Below are 17,702 nucleotides of genomic sequence, written 5' to 3'. Positions count from 1 at the left end.
GGTCAAAGTTATTCGGAAGCTCTCAGCATTTTAGCTGATAGGTACGATAATAAATATAAAATCATCAATGAGCACATTAATGCTTTGTTTGAGTTGCCTGTGCTAACTAAGTCAAGTCCTAGTGCTTTACGCTCTTTGATTTCAATAACAAAACAGCATTTAGCTGCATTAAAAAACCTTGATGAGGCCATTGAAAAATGGGACAGCGTTCTCATTTGCCTATTAAATAAAAAACTAGACCCGGTAACTAATCGAGAGTATCATTTGCATAGGGATTCCTCAAAACAGCCAACCTTTAATGATTTTTTGAAATTTCTAGAAGGTCGGGCCCTTGCCCTAGAGAACAGTGAGGGACGGGGTGCTCCAGCAAGCTGTGCTGCTGGCAAAGTAGCTCCAGTCAAGGTGACATCATCATCATTTGTCGCTACCAAAGCATCCCAAGGCTGTCTGTACTGTGGTAAGGAACACAAATTATATGCATGCCCTAAATTTGCTCTAGCTTCCATATCGGAACGACTAGATTTTGTTAAGGAAACAAAGCTTTGCAAGATTTGTCTTAACATTCACCCAGGAAAGTGCAAGTTTCATTTTAAATGTAAGGAGTGCAAAGAATCCCACAACTCGATACTTCATGTAAATGAAGAAAAGCCCGCGTCGGTGTCTTTGACTAACATTAATAATCAGACGCTGGTATTGTTGCCAACGGTAAAAGTCAAGGTAGTTTCTAAAAGTGGCAAGGAGATCATAGTTAAAGCAATGCTTGACTGTGCATCTCAGAATTCCTTTATTACAGCAAAGCTGGCAAAGGAACTAGGTTACCCACTCTTGCCAGATTCTACTACAATAACTGGTGTAACTCTAGAAAATAAATCTGTCCAACATAGTTTGCGACTGGATATTTTCTCATGTGTTTATCCATATAAAACACAAGCAAATCTGTTAGTGATAGACAAATTTACTAATGAAATGTTGCCACAAACTGAAATTGATATTTCAAAAATTGAGATCCCTGACAACATAACGTTAGCCGATGACTCCTTCCATATTCCAAGTGAGATAGATATTTTATTGGCTGCAAATATCTTTTTTCAGTGCCTGTTGTCGCAGCCTGAGGAGCTGCGCGATCCTGATGCCGCACCCAGCTTGGTTCACACACAGTTTGGTTACATAGTAGGAGGGGATGTCCCATCTTCTATTCTTAAACGACCTGCTGTTTCTCTTTTCTGTCACGAATGTCAAACCGATGTACGCGATACTATGTCTAATTTTTGGCAAACAGAAAAGGTACCTGAAATATATGCGGAACATACATCTGAGCAACAACAGTGCGAAAAATTGTTCACTGAAACTGTTAAACTTGAGGATAATCAATTCACAGTTTCATTGCCATTAAAAATACCTATCTATGATGTGAACAATACATTGGGGGATTCATTTGGGCTAGCTCTCAAGAGATTTTATAATCTCGAGAAGAGATTTCAGAAGGATCAGAATTTGTATGAAGGTTACAAGGATTTCATACATGAATATCTCGACTTAGGTCATGGATCATATGTTGACATTTCCTCATATGAACTTACTAAAGATCCTGTGTACTTTATGGGACATTCAGCTGTTTTAAGGCCGGATGCAGTAAGTACTAAGCTACGGGTAGTCTTTGATGGATCTATGTTAACGAGTAATAAGATTTCATTGAATAATATTTTAATGAATGGGCCAACTGTTCAACAGGAGCTGTTTGACATACTGTTGTCATTTAGAGTGCACAAATATTTCATTGCTTGTGATATCAGGCGTATGTTCCGAAATATTTTAGTACAGAAAGATCAGCGATCTTTGCAAAATATTCTCTGGCGAGACACTCCTAATGAGTCAATAAAATGTATTCAGCTAAACACAGTTTGCTATGGAATGAAGTCGTCAAGTTATCTTTCGACAAGATGCTTGAACGAGCTGGCTACGAAATTCGAGAGGCAATATCCTCTAGCCAGTTCGGCAATTTTAAACTCTACATATGTAGATGACATCATTCACACAGAGAATAGTTTGGCAAAGATTGTTGACACGCAAACTCAATTGATAGAATTACTTGCTAAAGGTAGTTTTAAACTACATAAATGGGCAGCTAATGACCCTTCAATATTGGCAAATATTCCAGTAGAGCAGCAGGTTGTTGGAGAACTGGAACTGAATAAGGACATCAAAACTTTGGGTTTAAAGTTAGATATTGACTCGGATTCTTTTAAACTTTCATGTCCAGTGTCAAAAAATGTCCCTAAGACAAAAAGACAGATTTTAAGTTACATAAGCCAGTTCTACGACCCTTTAGGTCTAGCTGGACCCGTCTTTGTCCAAGCCAAAATCATCATGCAAAAATTGGCTCAATCTTGTACCGACTGGGACTCGGTGCCCACGCCTATTTTACTAAAAGAATGGCTTGAATTTTACAATGATTTGCAGACAATGAAAGAAATTAAAATAAAACGAAATGTTACTGTTGATGACATTCAGTCTGCTCAGCTAGTAGCATTTGGTGATGCGTCAATTTCTGCATATGGAGCCGCAATTTATTTAAGAGTCACTGACAAGCATGGCAAAGTAACTATGTCACTTCTTTGTTCTAAGAGTCGCATTGCATCTAAAGACAAGAAAATTACTGTGCCACGATTAGAATTAAATGCATCTCTTTTGATGGCAAAATTATGCTTGAGAGCATACAATACTTTAAGCAAGAAAATATCTATTAAAAGTGTGCATCTTTTCAGTGATTCTCAGGTTGTTCTGGCATGGCAAAAAACGGATCCAACAAAACTAAATGCTTATGTGGCTAATAGAGTCAAATTAATTAACGAATATACAAAGGGTTTTCAATGGTTGTATATAAAAACAGACCTCAATCCTTCTGACTGTTTGAGTCGAGGTGTAAAACCTAGCGAGCTACAAGGTAACCAACTGTGGTGGTGCGGGCCGACTAGCATGTCTGATCCAGAGTATAAGTTTACCGATGTTAGTAATGATAATGTACCTGACAACTTACCGGAGATCAAGCATGCTGATAGTTCCAAGCCGGTGTGTATGGCATCATATCAATCGGTTTCTCTTGCAAATGATTTGTTAGATAAGTTTTCTAACATTAATAAGGCAGTTAACGTGCTTGCCTACATACAAAGATTCTGTAAAAATGTACACCCGGGTTCACAAAAGATAAAGCTTAATTTTATTACTTTTAGCGAGGCAACCCAGGCATTGCATATGTTTATAAAGAATGAACAGGAAAGGTTCTTTGACAAAGAGCTGGCCTCTTTGCGAGCAGGTAGGCAGGTTTCGTCGTATTTACTATCTGTCAACCCCTTCATTGATGCTAACGGTATTCTCAGAGTAGGTGGACGTTTGCAACACTCCTCCTTGCCTTATAGCCATAAGCATCAGATAATCTTACCAAAAGAATCTAAGGTAACTTACCTTATTATTGAAAATGAACATTTGAAACTTTTACATGCCGGTCAGAAAGAAGTACTTAGCAATTTAAGTCAACGCTATTATATAGTTAACGGTTTGAGATTGGTAAAAAAGTTTGTGAACAAATGTCTCACATGTTTTAGACTAAAAGGTGTAACAGCAAAACAGCTGATGGGTTCATTGCCCGCTGGTAGAGTCAGCATAGATCGAGTGTTTGCTAAGGTTGGTATAGACTTTGCGGGACCAATCCTGATAAAGCAGTCAAGAGTGAGAAGTGTTGTCACTACTAAAGGTTATATAGCTGTGTATGTGTGCTTTGTTACCAAAGCCATACATTTAGAGTTGGTGTCAGATCTGACCACTGATACATTCTTGGCTAGCTTCAAACGATTTATTGCTAGACGTAATGTTCCAACAGAGGTTTATTGTGACAATGCCGCTACTTTTAAGTCGGCTAGTACTCAGTTGTCTGAGCTATATAAATTAAATAATAATAAATGTCATCAAATTAATGTTCAAAATGTAACTGCAAAATTGGGAACAACATTCCATTTCATACCGAGTTACTCTCCGGTGTTTGGTGGTCTATGGGAGGCCGCAGTAAAAAGTGTTAAATATCATTTGAAAAGAATGTTGGGCTCACATGTTTTAACATATGAATTGTTGTACACGGCACTTGTTCAAATTGAGAGCATTTTGAACTCGAGGCCTTTAACGCCAATGTCATCAGACGTTGAGGACCTCTCCTATTTAACACCTGGGCACTTCTTAACCGGTGCGCCCTTAACTTGCTATCCTGAACAGGATATCACGAACTTACCTGATAATAGATTGAAATTTTGGCGAAAATGTACTGCTCTGCAGCAGCATTTTTGGCGATACTGGTCTAAACAATACCTAAATGTCTTACAAAACCGTCCTAAATGGAAGACGGCATTGCCTAATATTAAAATAGGTGCTCTAGTTATCTTGCGTGAAATAGATACTCCACCTATGACTTGGCCTATGGCTAGGGTTACCAAGGTTTTTCCAGGTCAGGATGGGAAGATAAGAGCCTTAGAAGTAAAAAAGGCTAATGGTAAAGTTCATACAACTTCTATTACTAAAGTGTGTATACTGCCTTTAGATGAATAGGTTGTGTTAAAAAATGTCATAACATTGTATTTTAATATTTTATTTAAGTATTATGGCTAATTGTCCTACTAAATTGAACTGATACTTAATTTATAACTGTAAGTAGGTAGTCATGTACTATGTGTTGATGCTGTTCGCATAGAATTTATAAGATGTTCATTTAGTTCCATAAAATGTGTCTTATATTATGTTTTTACATACTGTTTCATAACTACTTTCATAGCAATCTTGTGAACTTGCTTACATAGCAACTTATTAGTTTTAATAAGAGTTATATTAATTTCAATTTCACAAACCTTAAAAGATTACAGTCCACTCTAGATATTGATCTATGTAATACAAGTATACAAGAAGCTAATGTAAAATGTGATTTAATATTGAATAAGGTATTGATTTGTGCCTAGTTATGTTATTTTCTGTTGGCGGAATATGTTGCAGAATGGAGTTTTAGTCTGTATAGCAACATTTAAAAAGTTGTCCTGTCAACTGTCTTCTTGGAAAAATATATCTTTCGTTTAGTACGCACGTTTTGGGTTTTAATTCATTTATTTACTTATTTGGACCCCATGGCCCACGACTTGACCTTTAACACTTATTAAGAAGAACGGAATATAGGTATAGGTACTTAAACAAGGTGTAACATAAATAGGATCCGTTTAAGGGCATATTCAGTATCGTGTTCTGATAAAGAAAACAGTAGAAGAAAAAAATGTTTTAACATGAATTTTTTTGGCCTTTGTACCTATGTACTTTTGTATGGGATGTACCGTCAAGGGGGGTAACTGGTACTGGCGTCGTTAACTTTTATTGTATCGTCCACAGAAATTACCATATTCTAAAATATGTTTGACCCCTACTTAACCATCATAATATTTGTAATTATTTTAATTTATCCCCAACATAATTATAGTATCTAGATGCCTTTTACGACGATACTTGATACTTTTATCCGTGAACAGACTATAAAGCTATAATGTCTGACGCAATGGGCTCTCAGTATTATGAGAGGACAAAAAGTGCATCGCATCGATTGCACTGGCATGCACCTGCGAAGGCATTCCAAAGGGTCGCCAACCCACACCGATGCAGCGTGGGCACTTTTTTACTTTTGCACTTTTTTGATCTAATATATCTACTTTTACATACATAATAATCGAACGAGCGAGCGAAGCGAAGCGAAGTTCTTACATTCGACTTGGGACACGCGGCTGGCTAGCGGCACGTCCCGGCATTTCGATGTTTTTAAGCTGAACTATCAGAGGATAGTTTGATACACAATAACTTAAGTAAATTTGTTCTAATTTAAATGAAATTGGGTAAACGTGTAGTTGAGGGCATTATATTTTAGTCATTAAATTATGAGCAGGTTCGATCAAGGGGTTATTGAGCTAGAAGAGCTTAGAAGGCTAAAAAGCAATTTGAGAGGGGTCTTGCTATTCTGGTTTTCTTTTTTGCAAGAAAGTATGGTCGAGTTTGGTATCAAATGAAAGTGCTCGGCTTACACATTTTTTTTTAATTTACCATTTTTAAAATACAGTCCTATGCGAAACGCGAGTTCAAGGTTCGGGGCGAACTACTAGTAAATTATAGTCAGCTTTTAAGGCATATTAGTATTCAAATGATAACTTTAAAAAATAACTGCCGCTGTAAGCGCTCAGAAATATTCTAGTCTAATTACTATTAAATTGACTAGGTACCTAGTCCTTATAATCCCTATTATTTGTATAAGTATAGTCCTGCTATTGTTTTGGAAGTCTTCATAGTAATACGAATCGAATCTTCTTGGCACTCATTATACCTACCTAATGTGAATTTGTAGTGTTTAATCTCTTTATTTATCTTTTCTCTTAAGTTAGGGTTTTTATAATATGAATATAAAAGTAAAATATAAAAGTAGTAGTGTTTAATTATTATTATTTTTTGGTATTATTTTATTTATTTGAAAAAGTTTACACGACTTTACAGACAGATCCAATGCGCTATGAAACTTAAAATTAACATAGGTATACCAAGCAGGTACCTACATATAACTATTACAAATAACAATTATATATGTCACTTTCTGTTCTTTTTTTCGGTCCTAACAATTTAGCACGTTTAATGATGCTTGAGTCAGGCTTTCAAATAATCTTAAACGCTTTTTTTTATAAAATGAAATACATACCTACAATTTATAAATGTTACAATACTATATAGATGTTAAACTACTGTGGCGTCTCCTCCAGCTGTCACTGTCGACGACTTGCCACATGACTCTAACAGATGGCGTTAGTGAGGTAGAAACCTCAGAGACTTGTAATTGTCGCATTCTATTTCTATGAGAAACCTACATCGCACTTACGGAGTTTCAAATGTCACTTCTATATATACTCCTTCTGACTATCTCTCAGTGGACTTCGGTCCCCAGGCATAACACCCGCCTGGAGAGAGCTTGGAGGATATAATCAAACGGAGACGCCATGTCTGTAATTTTCCGTACAAAACAGTCTGCCGATTTTTGCGGGGGAGGGGAACGTCAAATGTATACGTAACGTAAAAATAGCCATGTCAGATAAACGTCAGTCCATACATTGTGTATGACCGTTGGCCGCCTATTTTCGACAGAGGGGAAAGCCTGTTAATGGCTACTCCGTTTAGTTGTATCCTCCAAGGGAGAGAGTAACTCTCTATTGCCCTCTCTCTACCTTTCCTAAACTACAACAATTTTGACCCTTCCAATGATTAGCCTCTTCATCCTTATTTTAAGGCAGTAGAAGTTACTTTCCTACAACAATAGGAGCTAATAACCTAAACCTAGTTTTCCCTAATGGGTATTTATTTGTCACTTAATCATTGTTGTTGACATAGATGGTATTCATTACTGAACACCATCAATATGTCAATAATGTGCGAAATGTATGCCGTATGTAATGTAATGTAGGTATGTATGCCGACGGATAGAGGCCATTCCTGAGATGCGCGGTCATCGGCCGCGCTGCGTATGTAGCTGGCTTAACCTTTTGAACGCCAGACGACGAAGGAATATGCCGTGCCCCGGACGCCAGGCGATCGCGATTATTTAAGCGAAATTGAACTTTATGGAGTTCCGCGTAAGTCCCTACTGCATTGGTGAAGCTGTCGGCTGTTGCCGTCTTTGGCGCCCTTGGCAAGATTTTCCGATGACGGCCACAGCCGACTGTGGCAGTCAATGAGTTAAGAGTCCATCAACGTGCACACTAGCGCCACTGCTAAATAATCGTGATTCTTCTCTTCTTCCTCGCGTTGTCCCGGCATTTTGGCCACGGCTCATGGAAGCCTGGGGTCCGCTTGGCAACTAATCCCAGGAATTGGCGTAGGCACTAGTAGGATAGTATTGGGATAGGCTAAATAATCGTGATTATTTAAATTTAACGACAGGTATTTAAAAAAAAATACTTTAACAGTGTCCTTGACATAGTCACGATTGCTAGCTTTTTTTTGAAGTGCAAATTCAGCATGTTTCTAGGTTATCATTATCAAACAGCCCCCAACATGGATACCAGCCTCTCGAATTAAACTAATAGCCAGTAATAGTAAACTATGACCGGCTACGTAAGTACGTCCCCGCGGCTAGCTGAGGACGAGTGCCAAAAAGGTCAGACTAGGACCCACTACACCAGTGTGATAATGCCTCTTGGAAACTAATAGCCAGTGATAGTAAAGTATGACCGGCTACGTACGTCCCCGCGTCCGGAGTGAGTCACGCGAGGAATGCCGTCCGGCCGCTCGCCCCGCCCCGCGCGCGGCTAGCTGAGGACGAGTGCCAAAAAGGTCAGACCGCTAGGACCCACTAGCCAGGGTGAAAAAACAATAATGGGCATAGATGCTCAGGTATCTAATACCAGTACAGCAGCAAGGGTAAGTAATGTTTAATCTACGATCTGTCAAATGATATGCCTTTCAATAATTTATTCTAATACGGTCAAAGAATATTTTAACTAAGTATAAATCTTCCGTGGCACATCTAGCATATTACGGGTCACTCACGTAATAGGTATAAGTTCACTCGATCGACTCGACATATTTCGATCTGTCTCTTGAATCGTCAACAGAAGGTATACCTTGAGGCCAACTCGAACTTATATTTTGACATCAAAATGATGTCTAAATTATGTAATTTTGTTCTCATTCGCCCGTGCGTCTCGCTCGCGCTAATATATACCTAATCGGACAATCACGATTGAAATGCACGAACGAATAACAACTAAATGAAATCATTTTGATGTCAAAGTGTACGGTCAAATTGGCCTCTTTAGTATGGGCGCAAGATTAAGTAAAATATCGTGTTTTTCTGAAGTCTGGCAATTACTTTAACACTGAATAACTTCATCTCGACAACAGACTCGCCTTTCAAAAGATAGTCTAGACGACGTAATTGCCTTTTTTGGGCATTATCAAGTATTCAGTGACATAATGATATTAAAGGAAGATATTAACAGCACAATAAGGTTTCACAGTATGACTTTGACATGCCTTTGAATTAAGGACAAATTGACTTTTAGAACGAGATTTTTTATATCTTTTTATTTGTTATCTCTGGCGTAATCAAAAATGTCTCTGTAGTTAACAAGAAATTACACTTCCAATTTAATATTATGTGTAAATGCTAGGTCTATCAGAGAATTCAGAGAGCAAATTGCTTGTTTTAACTTATAACATAAAATCATCTAACAGTAATATATTATTTATTTAAGATTTTCTATTTATTTAAGTGAGTTTAGGTGAAATTTTCGATTGCAGTTTAAAATGTTTAAATATCGTGGACAGATTACCAAGTACTATATAGGGGAAACTGGGGAGGGTTGATCACCCCTTTTGTTTTTAGCATACATTTTCTTAACTATTTGTAGTATTGAAAAACTTTATAGACCATACGACTCAGAATTTATCTCTTCATTAATAGTTTGAATTAGAACAGATTTGTGCAATAAATTAGATCATTATTTAATGAAAACCCATACTGTTGACTTTTACCATGTGTCCCCTATGTAAGGGAGACTTGTTTACCCCTGGTCGGGAGCCTTGATCCTAGGGGGATCAAGTGACCCTGGTTCTTGGGACACATGGTAAACATATTTTCACCATGTCTCCCTATACCAGATTCTCATTGATTATATAACTCGGATCGCTATTAGCAATGCATCTATAATTTGTAAAATACACAGCAAACATATATATATTGCATCTTCTATGCTTTGAAGTTGTATTTCCGGTAATCAGATGTCTAAGCCGAAGGGATCAAGTCTTCCAGATTTGGGGACACTTGGTAAAAAGATTTTAAGTGGCAATGTCATATTTCGAGGGTAGTATCTACATTAATTTATTCACTTTATCTACAGAAAATTAATATATGAAGATATCAAACACATATTAATCCATAAACTTATACTTTTAAAAAACAATGTAATCGTATTATCCATAAAACAACATAAAATAGGGAATCAATTTTTGTACCAAAAAAAAACAAAAATCGAAGTTATTAACATAAAATTTCTTGTAACAAGCTAATTTTTTTAAAGTTCTTATGAAGGTATTTTTAGCGTCAGATACCTACAGCAATTTTAATTTTTTTACCCATAACTGGTCGTTATTGTTTACTATAATAAATAAGTTTAGAAATTTACTGCTCACGTTTCGAGGACGGTGTTTGAGCTGCATAATCCTAAAATCCTTTCTATGGACCGTCGGTCGGAAAGCCATTGAAATAGCATTTCATCCATAAAAACAAATATCGCCGGTTGAAAACCAAATATCGTTATAAGTGTTTTTTGTCGACCGAGTAATGTCCCCTGTGTGTAAAACGTTTAACTTGATAAAAAAGACCAAGTACGGGTAGTTCGTAAAATGTTGATGTCAACTTTAGTCAGTCTTTTCAAAGGCCACGGGGATAAATCCGTTTTCGGAGTCGGTTGTATAATTAAAAACTGAATTATACGCCATTAAATTCCGTTTTAATAAACAATAATGAGTCAAAAACCTTGAAAGTTTAAATCAGTGTTTCTCTGGTCGTACTTTCGCGGCATGATTTACTAAAGAAAAGAAAATATTTATGATAGCTCTATGAATCATTTTGTAAGTAAATTTATTACAATGTATACTTGATCGCTTTGGGGGTGACATGATCCCGGAATCATATCTCCCCTGAAGAAAAAGACAAAGTCTCCCCATACATAGTAAGATTATAAAACGTGCCGTACTCGAAACATGTGTTCGCGTATATCAATGTAATCCAAGTTAATCATCACTTCAATAAACAACAAATAAAATAAGCACACTCACTAACATCATTTCCATCTCATATTATAAAATAAATCCAGTTAAAGCTTACCGAAAATTGAATATAGTACGCAGAAAATCTTTCACCGTCCGCCATTTTTGAACCACTGACTTTTCCGATACAGTGCCATGACAGAACGTGAAGTTAGGAACGAATGAATGAGTGTTACCAGCGCAAAAAATTGTATCTCGTTTGGTTTGATTAAAAATGAAGTTTACCAAGTGTCCCCTAGGGATCGACCCTCCCCACCCTCACCTACGTTAAAATTATTTATTGCGACATAAAAATACAAACTAAACTAAGTATATGCATTATAAAACTAAAAATTACTATATTGATAAGGCTCAAGAATTCCGGACTATACAAGTATAAATAAGGTACGCACATTATTGCCATTACATATTACATACATAAATTGCCATATAAGCTGTTTGTAGCACTATCTCATGGCCAAATACAAACTAGTTAGGCTTTACGTGGGAAACCTGAGTTAAATCTTAGAAGAAATGCATAAAATTTCCAGTTGATGTCATAAATGTAATCGTATCCCTGTATTTGCCTGTATCCATAAACGAGCTGTACGGATATGATGGTCGTTCTTGTCTACGTGACAGCGTGATAAAACGGTGTCCGTCACTTTCTATCCCACGGTGTTAAACAGTGACAGTTATTTTATCACGTGGATAAAGATGGATAAAGCTATCCATAATAGGCTGGCTGGACAAGCCCGGGCGGCCGCCGGATGCGCGGAGCACTCCCGAGCGGTTGTCGCTAATATTGTACATTCATCTCTACCGAGAATCACTGGATGAGCAGAGGGGCTACCGCGAAAACCGAAATTCGCAAATTGCGGGGATCTTTCTCTTTGACTCCAAGAGAATAATGCCCGCAACTTGCGAACTTCGATTTTTGCGGTAGACCCCGATTAGAGTGAAGTTTGTATGAATTACCTGCGTCGTGTGTATGGCGACATTATTATGCTGGAGACGCTAAACAGAGACTAGTAAATGATGCAAATAGAAAGGTAGAAACAATTATTCTTAATTGTTCCTTAGTTAAGATTTTTTTGGGCCATATTTGAAATTTAAATTATTATTTTTTATTTCAGACATATTATCGTCCATATCATTGGTTAGTAAAAAAAATTAAAACAAAACAAAGCAATAAAAAATAATGTTAGTATTACTTACGGCTACAATACAAACATATACTGACCAGAAACTAAAAAGTTCAAATTTATAATATTATATGTAGTACAAATTTTAAGTTTATAACGGTTTGTATCTTTGTTATTAGGTTATTATACCAGATAAAAATATAAACTATTTAAGGAATGTCAATTAAAACACAATTATCACGTATTAAAGCAGTAAATAATATAAATAGTTAAGCTATCACAATTAAGAATGAAATGTGAACGTACAAAATTGATAACAATATTTAATTAATGCCGTTTTGCATAACTGCGCAAAAAGGTAGGTTTGACTTCTACGATATAATAGGTACTTACCTACGATACGATTTACGATTTATTATACGATATTAAATTTTCAGTATAACTAAGACTTCGACTTTAAATAACAAAACCGTGATGCTCAAACATTTATAAAATATTAAACGGTCACTCACGTATTTTAAATGTAAATTTGCTCGAGCAAAAACGTGAGTGACTCGTTTCAATCTATTTGATATGACGTAGGCTTATTATAAATGACATATCCACTTTGTGAATAAATTCATTCATAATGTTACAACTTTATTAATATAAATTACTAAAAGACATAGAATATAAAACTAAAACTAATAACTACAAGTATGCGTATTGGGCACCCTCCCGAGGGCACCAAATTTTGATAGGTATTTTTAATTTTTAGTTTTAGATATTTTAATTGTAGTTAGTTTTAGTTTTATATTCATAATGTGTCCATGCAATTTGCTTAAGAAACCGTAGTAAGACAGAAAAGAATACGTCGAATAAATCAATGAATCACACAAGCCATATTTAAAAACACAAACTTTAAGGAAAATTCCCTGAATTACGAAATTACGTGAAAGTACACAGAAGTGGCCTTCGCCTTCCATTCATATCCATTTCAGCTGAATCGATGACTCAGTAGCGTATTTATACGCCCTTCATTCAGTGTTTGACATTTCCATGCGCAGACGACTCAACAAAACAGTTCAAGGTCATTGCATTCGATTAAATCATTCATTCATTCATTCACTTGTTTAAAAGGCTACGATGTCGTGAAATTAATTGTATTATTTAGCGTGACGGGTCTTATTAAAATCGACTTTAAATAATTTAACCATAGTTTTGCTAAACGAAGTAACTAGGTATAAATAGAGACTAGAGTCGTAGCTACTTTAATAACCATATATTTATTGAAATACATGTAATTTGACGAAAAATGTCACCCACATGAAATTACTAGTGTCCAACACCAATGATATTATATAACCATAGATAGGTTATACTCATACTTGAGGAGCACAAAAAATACTTCCATATTTATTTCTGTGCCTACGAAGAAATCTGGTATTTTTGATTAATTTTCTCATTCCATCCATCTTTGTCACACTCGTTGTTAGACATAAGGTCGTCTCTTTCTCTTTCGGTGTGCAGGAGCTCGTTAGCACATGCACATTTTTCGCTTGTCCAGCCGCGACTAAAGGCAACTTGTCCAATTTGTCACAAGGTAAGCTTCAATTTTGGAACGCCTATAACCTATCTTGAGTTATAAATCATTGTCCAACACCGGATTTTGTTCTAGTTTCGGCAGAAACCGAAGTTTTCGCCGAAGCTCATGCCGAATTCTGCTGGAACTGAAATAAAAACTTCGGTCGGATCCTGCCGAAAATACGTTTTGTTTTTCTAATTTCATCGTGGCCAAAAAATACGGCAATTGTTTTGGTCGTAACTCGTAACTTAACCTTCGGCCGAGACATGATTTTTATGCCAAATTAGAACCTAAACTTCGGTCGGGCACTAGAAGTTACGTATCATTAGGTCTTGGACAGATAGTTTACCCATAGCAATTAAAACGACATAAACGCGCTCACTTTAGCTGTAGTTGCTTATTATGATAATATTATACCTATTATTCGTTTCATAGTTTAATTTAGACAGAAAAATACATGGGTATGAAGCCCTTTTTATCTTTTTTATAACCAGGTTAATTAAAAATGTCCATTCATGCAAATGTTCAATATGTTTATGTGTCCTTTAGATATACTCACCTATCTTAGTGGGAAGTGCAATGATGACCACAAATATCTGAACATACTTCTACAGTTAAGATGTAAATAGATATTTTTAAAAAGGTCTAGTTCTATGTGATGTACCACTAATACCACTATATTACAGTGTTTTTATATTTAATTACGCATAAACTTACCGGCATTGCTTAAAGCAACCAAGCTAAGAACGGTCAGGATTGCGCCTAGACACGGCGCCATCTCACGGTCGCCTCGCATTCTGGAACAAGGAAATAAACATTAGAAAATATAGGAAGAAAAATAGAATCAAAGCTGTTCAGCTGTTATGGGAGTTGGGAGGGATATTCAGATTAAACACAACCCGCTTATTTTTCGTAACAGTATTTTTCTTGCAAAATTTGACCCGAATATACATAGTTACATTGCAAGTTAAATAAAAGCTTGTAAAATGTACAGTATAGTGTGTAATACCTACTAATACAATGTGTCATGTATGTAATTTTTTTACTAAGACAATTTAAGCCTTATTAACACTTATTAATAATATTCTATTTGGACCCATATCGCCTGGCAAACGGTTTATTGACGCGAGCGACGCCGCACGGGCGAATGAAACATTTAGATATCAATATCTGGGAGACCGAGCAAAACTCAGAAAACATATCAAAACTCGAAAATGCGCGTTTTCCCAGAGTTATCTCTTATGACCTAGCTAGATCGATTTTTCGCCCCCGAAAACCCCCATATAGCAAATTTCATCCAAATCGTTAGAGCCGTTTCCGAGATCCCCAAAATATATATATATATATATATATATATATATAAATAAATAAATAAACAAGAATTGCTCGTTTAAAGGTATAAGATTTTGATGTCAAAATGTAAGTTTGTTTTGGCCTCCTAGGAAGGGTAATTCGTCATTCAGGTAAATTAATCACAAATCAATCATTACACAATGTGGTGACACATTATTGACAGTCAAGACATTCCCGGGAATTGGGGTTTACCCAGCTGGCTCTCATCTTACGTTTACGTATTTAAATACACGGAGTAATGTTTACAAATACTATAGTCATTTGTTTGTACGGTGATTCATTACTGTTATACCTGAGAATGACGACATGATTGAAACTTTAAATACCGAAGAAGAATCATCTCGAGAATCATCAAATTAAAATATATTGATATCGAGTAGTGATGGGCTGCGGAAACATTCCCGCTACCAGTAAGTTTCCATTTGGGAATATTACTAGTAAGTTACCAATGTTACCAGTAACATTCCCAAAAGATGGTAACATACGAAACTGATGATAGTAATGATTTCTATGAGATAAAATAAGGTTAAAAAGTTATTTTCATAGTACGTTATGTACATAAATATGTCTCTTTCACACTTGGCATCTGTTTTCTCTTTCACTCAATCTGTTTCTTATCTCAATTGTTACCTGGACCCCTAGTCAGGGGGATAGTCTTATCTAAAACACGGGTTAGAGTGAACGTATTAATTATTTGCGATAACTAGTGGATGGAGGACTGGATATGTTACAATGAAGCCGAAAAGTCAAGTGTATAGTCATTTTACCCAAAATACTATAAACAATAAAAAAAGTTTCACTTGCAACTTTTGCAGTGTTGTGCTCAACTTTCGAAACGCAACAAAATTTGCATGTCATATTCTGAAATGTAAAAAGAGTCCCCAAGATGTAAAGGAGAGTTTTAGACAGTATGACAAAAAATCAACAATATTATGTGACAATAAACTATCAAGTAACAGTGACCGTGCCTCTACATCGCAACATACAAGAGATGTAAGACCAGCATTGATGGACAAAGATGAGCAGGTAAATATATTTTTATCTTAATATGGATCGTACCATAAAACTGACTCTCTTTTCATAAATTCCATATCAATGATTTTGCTAGAAAACATAGACTACTCGTACTGAATAATTGAATTATATTTCTATAATTTACATTTTTTTTATAAATAAAATAAGTTAATGGCCATGTACAAATAAATACCACGACTCTTTAACTGTTATGAAGTGGTCATTGTCTAAAGGCGTGGTGATTCTTTTATATATCTTCTAAATATGACTAGCTAAAACAATGGCCAGGAAAAAATGTACAAATATCATTTTATTTTAAATAATTTAGTTAATATTTTACATAAAACTAATCATTATTATACAAAATGTTGATTTTAATAATTAAACTGATTTATACACATATTTTCTTTAATTTTACACAATTAAGCATTATTTTATCGTTATTTCCAGATAGTATTATTCCCAGTAACTTTGGAAAAATACCTGGTAATATTGGGAATATTACCGGTAACATTGGGAATTTACTCTCTCAGAGAATCTTTGACTGGTTTATGACTGTAAATAATAGCATTGTTTTTTATTTAAGTATTTAACACGAAAAAACATATACAATTCTAATATTTTTTTCAAAGTTTCTCAATGTTACCGATCGGGGGTAATGTTACTGGTAGCATTACCGGGAATATTCCCACTTTGAGTAAGTTACTGGTAACGACCCATCACTAATATCGAGTCACTCACACACGCAATTTTTATCAAATTTCGCCCGACATGTTTCGATCCGTCACGAGGGTCTACTGGAACAACTATCCACAACACAGGCCAGGCCGCGACTTTTCGAGCGGAATTCGACTAAATTTGCGAGAGTGACTTGTTAGAAATATATTTACTTAGGACTTACAATTATTTCAAATCTACTGAACTAAGGGTTTAACTGTAACTCTTTAGATAAATATATTTAAAGAGATGTTGACAAGACACACGTTGACTTTTAATTAACATTTCAGTTTATTCATAAAAAATATATTTTGATAACAACGATATATTACTTGTAACGTAATATTTTGAGAGCAATTAAATCATATACTGTGACAATATGTGATGTCAACGACTACGACTGTTGACAATATTTGACGTCAACTGTTGCCAGGGCGTTTTGAGCGCGCTGAAAGGTGTACCGTGCGAATTGACACGATAGATCGACACTACAAAAAAATAATTGAACATGCGAATTGCATTCGTTAGCAAAAAGGCAGGTGCGAGCAGTCACTGACCCGACTCCGGCGCAACCAGATCTGTCATCGCCATAATTCTCCAGTATAAGATTGATTTTCATTTGTTCACAGTTGGTATGGGTCCAGGGGTCATGTTATGCTGGTCTTTAACTTGCAGTTGGTAAGCGATTGTACGTGCAGCATCCTGATAACGGGATCCGCGCGTAAAGAAGAGTAAATAGTAAATACTAAATAGGTACCTACTGAGTCAGGTGTACGCTAGTCTGTTAGAGATTAGAAAGAAAGAATAGAATTAAATATAAAAGACATTTTACATTTTTGGTTATAATAGCGCTTTATATTGTACGAGCAGTACGAGTATAGCACAAGAGACTGCCGTATTCGAACTTCAAAATATTCACAAGAGACGACACGTACTAGATCCATTCTAGATACGTTATAGTTTAGATTTCATCTAGTTCTCTTTTGCAGCGCAATTCACGTCACTTTTACGATAGATCGTGTTAGATATCTATTAGATGTGAATTAGAT

At 35.9% G+C, this 17,702-nt stretch overlaps 2 protein-coding genes across 2 annotated transcripts in view; one reads left to right on the top strand and one right to left on the bottom strand.

The window, feature by feature from the left end:
* The window catches only part of LOC134649063 (mucin-2), a 96,357-nt gene that overhangs the window by 34,769 nt on the left and 43,886 nt on the right, over nucleotides 1–17,702 (bottom strand). The window contains exon 2 of the mRNA XM_063503777.1: nucleotides 14,287–14,366. Coding sequence (XP_063359847.1) covers nucleotides 14,287–14,365 — 79 coding nt within the window. The 5' untranslated portion in view covers nucleotide 14,366. The remainder of the gene's footprint in view (nucleotides 1–14,286; nucleotides 14,367–17,702) is intronic.
* On the top strand, nucleotides 347–3,653 carry LOC134649102 (uncharacterized). The gene is made up of 4 exons (XM_063503818.1): nucleotides 347–457; nucleotides 1,093–2,533; nucleotides 2,891–3,069; nucleotides 3,603–3,653. The coding sequence occupies exons 2-4, from the start codon at nucleotides 1,258–1,260 to the stop codon at nucleotides 3,651–3,653; spliced, it is 1,506 nt and encodes a 501-aa protein (XP_063359888.1). The 5' UTR covers nucleotides 347–457; nucleotides 1,093–1,257.

Source organism: Cydia amplana, chromosome 6, assembly GCF_948474715.1.
Source record: "Cydia amplana chromosome 6, ilCydAmpl1.1, whole genome shotgun sequence".
In the NCBI taxonomy this organism is placed as follows: Eukaryota; Metazoa; Arthropoda; class Insecta; order Lepidoptera; family Tortricidae; genus Cydia; species Cydia amplana.
This window is presented reverse-complemented; position numbering and strand designations above follow the sequence as displayed.

Bases quoted from the DNA above. Each gene is read 5' to 3' on its own strand.
- LOC134649102 (XM_063503818.1), top strand. From the start codon at position 1,258: ATGTCTAATTTTTGGCAAACAGAAAAGGTACCTGAAATATATGCGGAA. The intron at 2,534-2,890 runs GTGATGCGTCAA...ATATAAAAACAG, and splicing joins TGCTCAGCTAGTAGCATTTG to ACCTCAATCCTTCTGACTGT. The intron at 3,070-3,602 runs GTGTGTATGGCA...CACATGTTTTAG, and splicing joins ATGCTGATAGTTCCAAGCCG to ACTAAAAGGTGTAACAGCAA.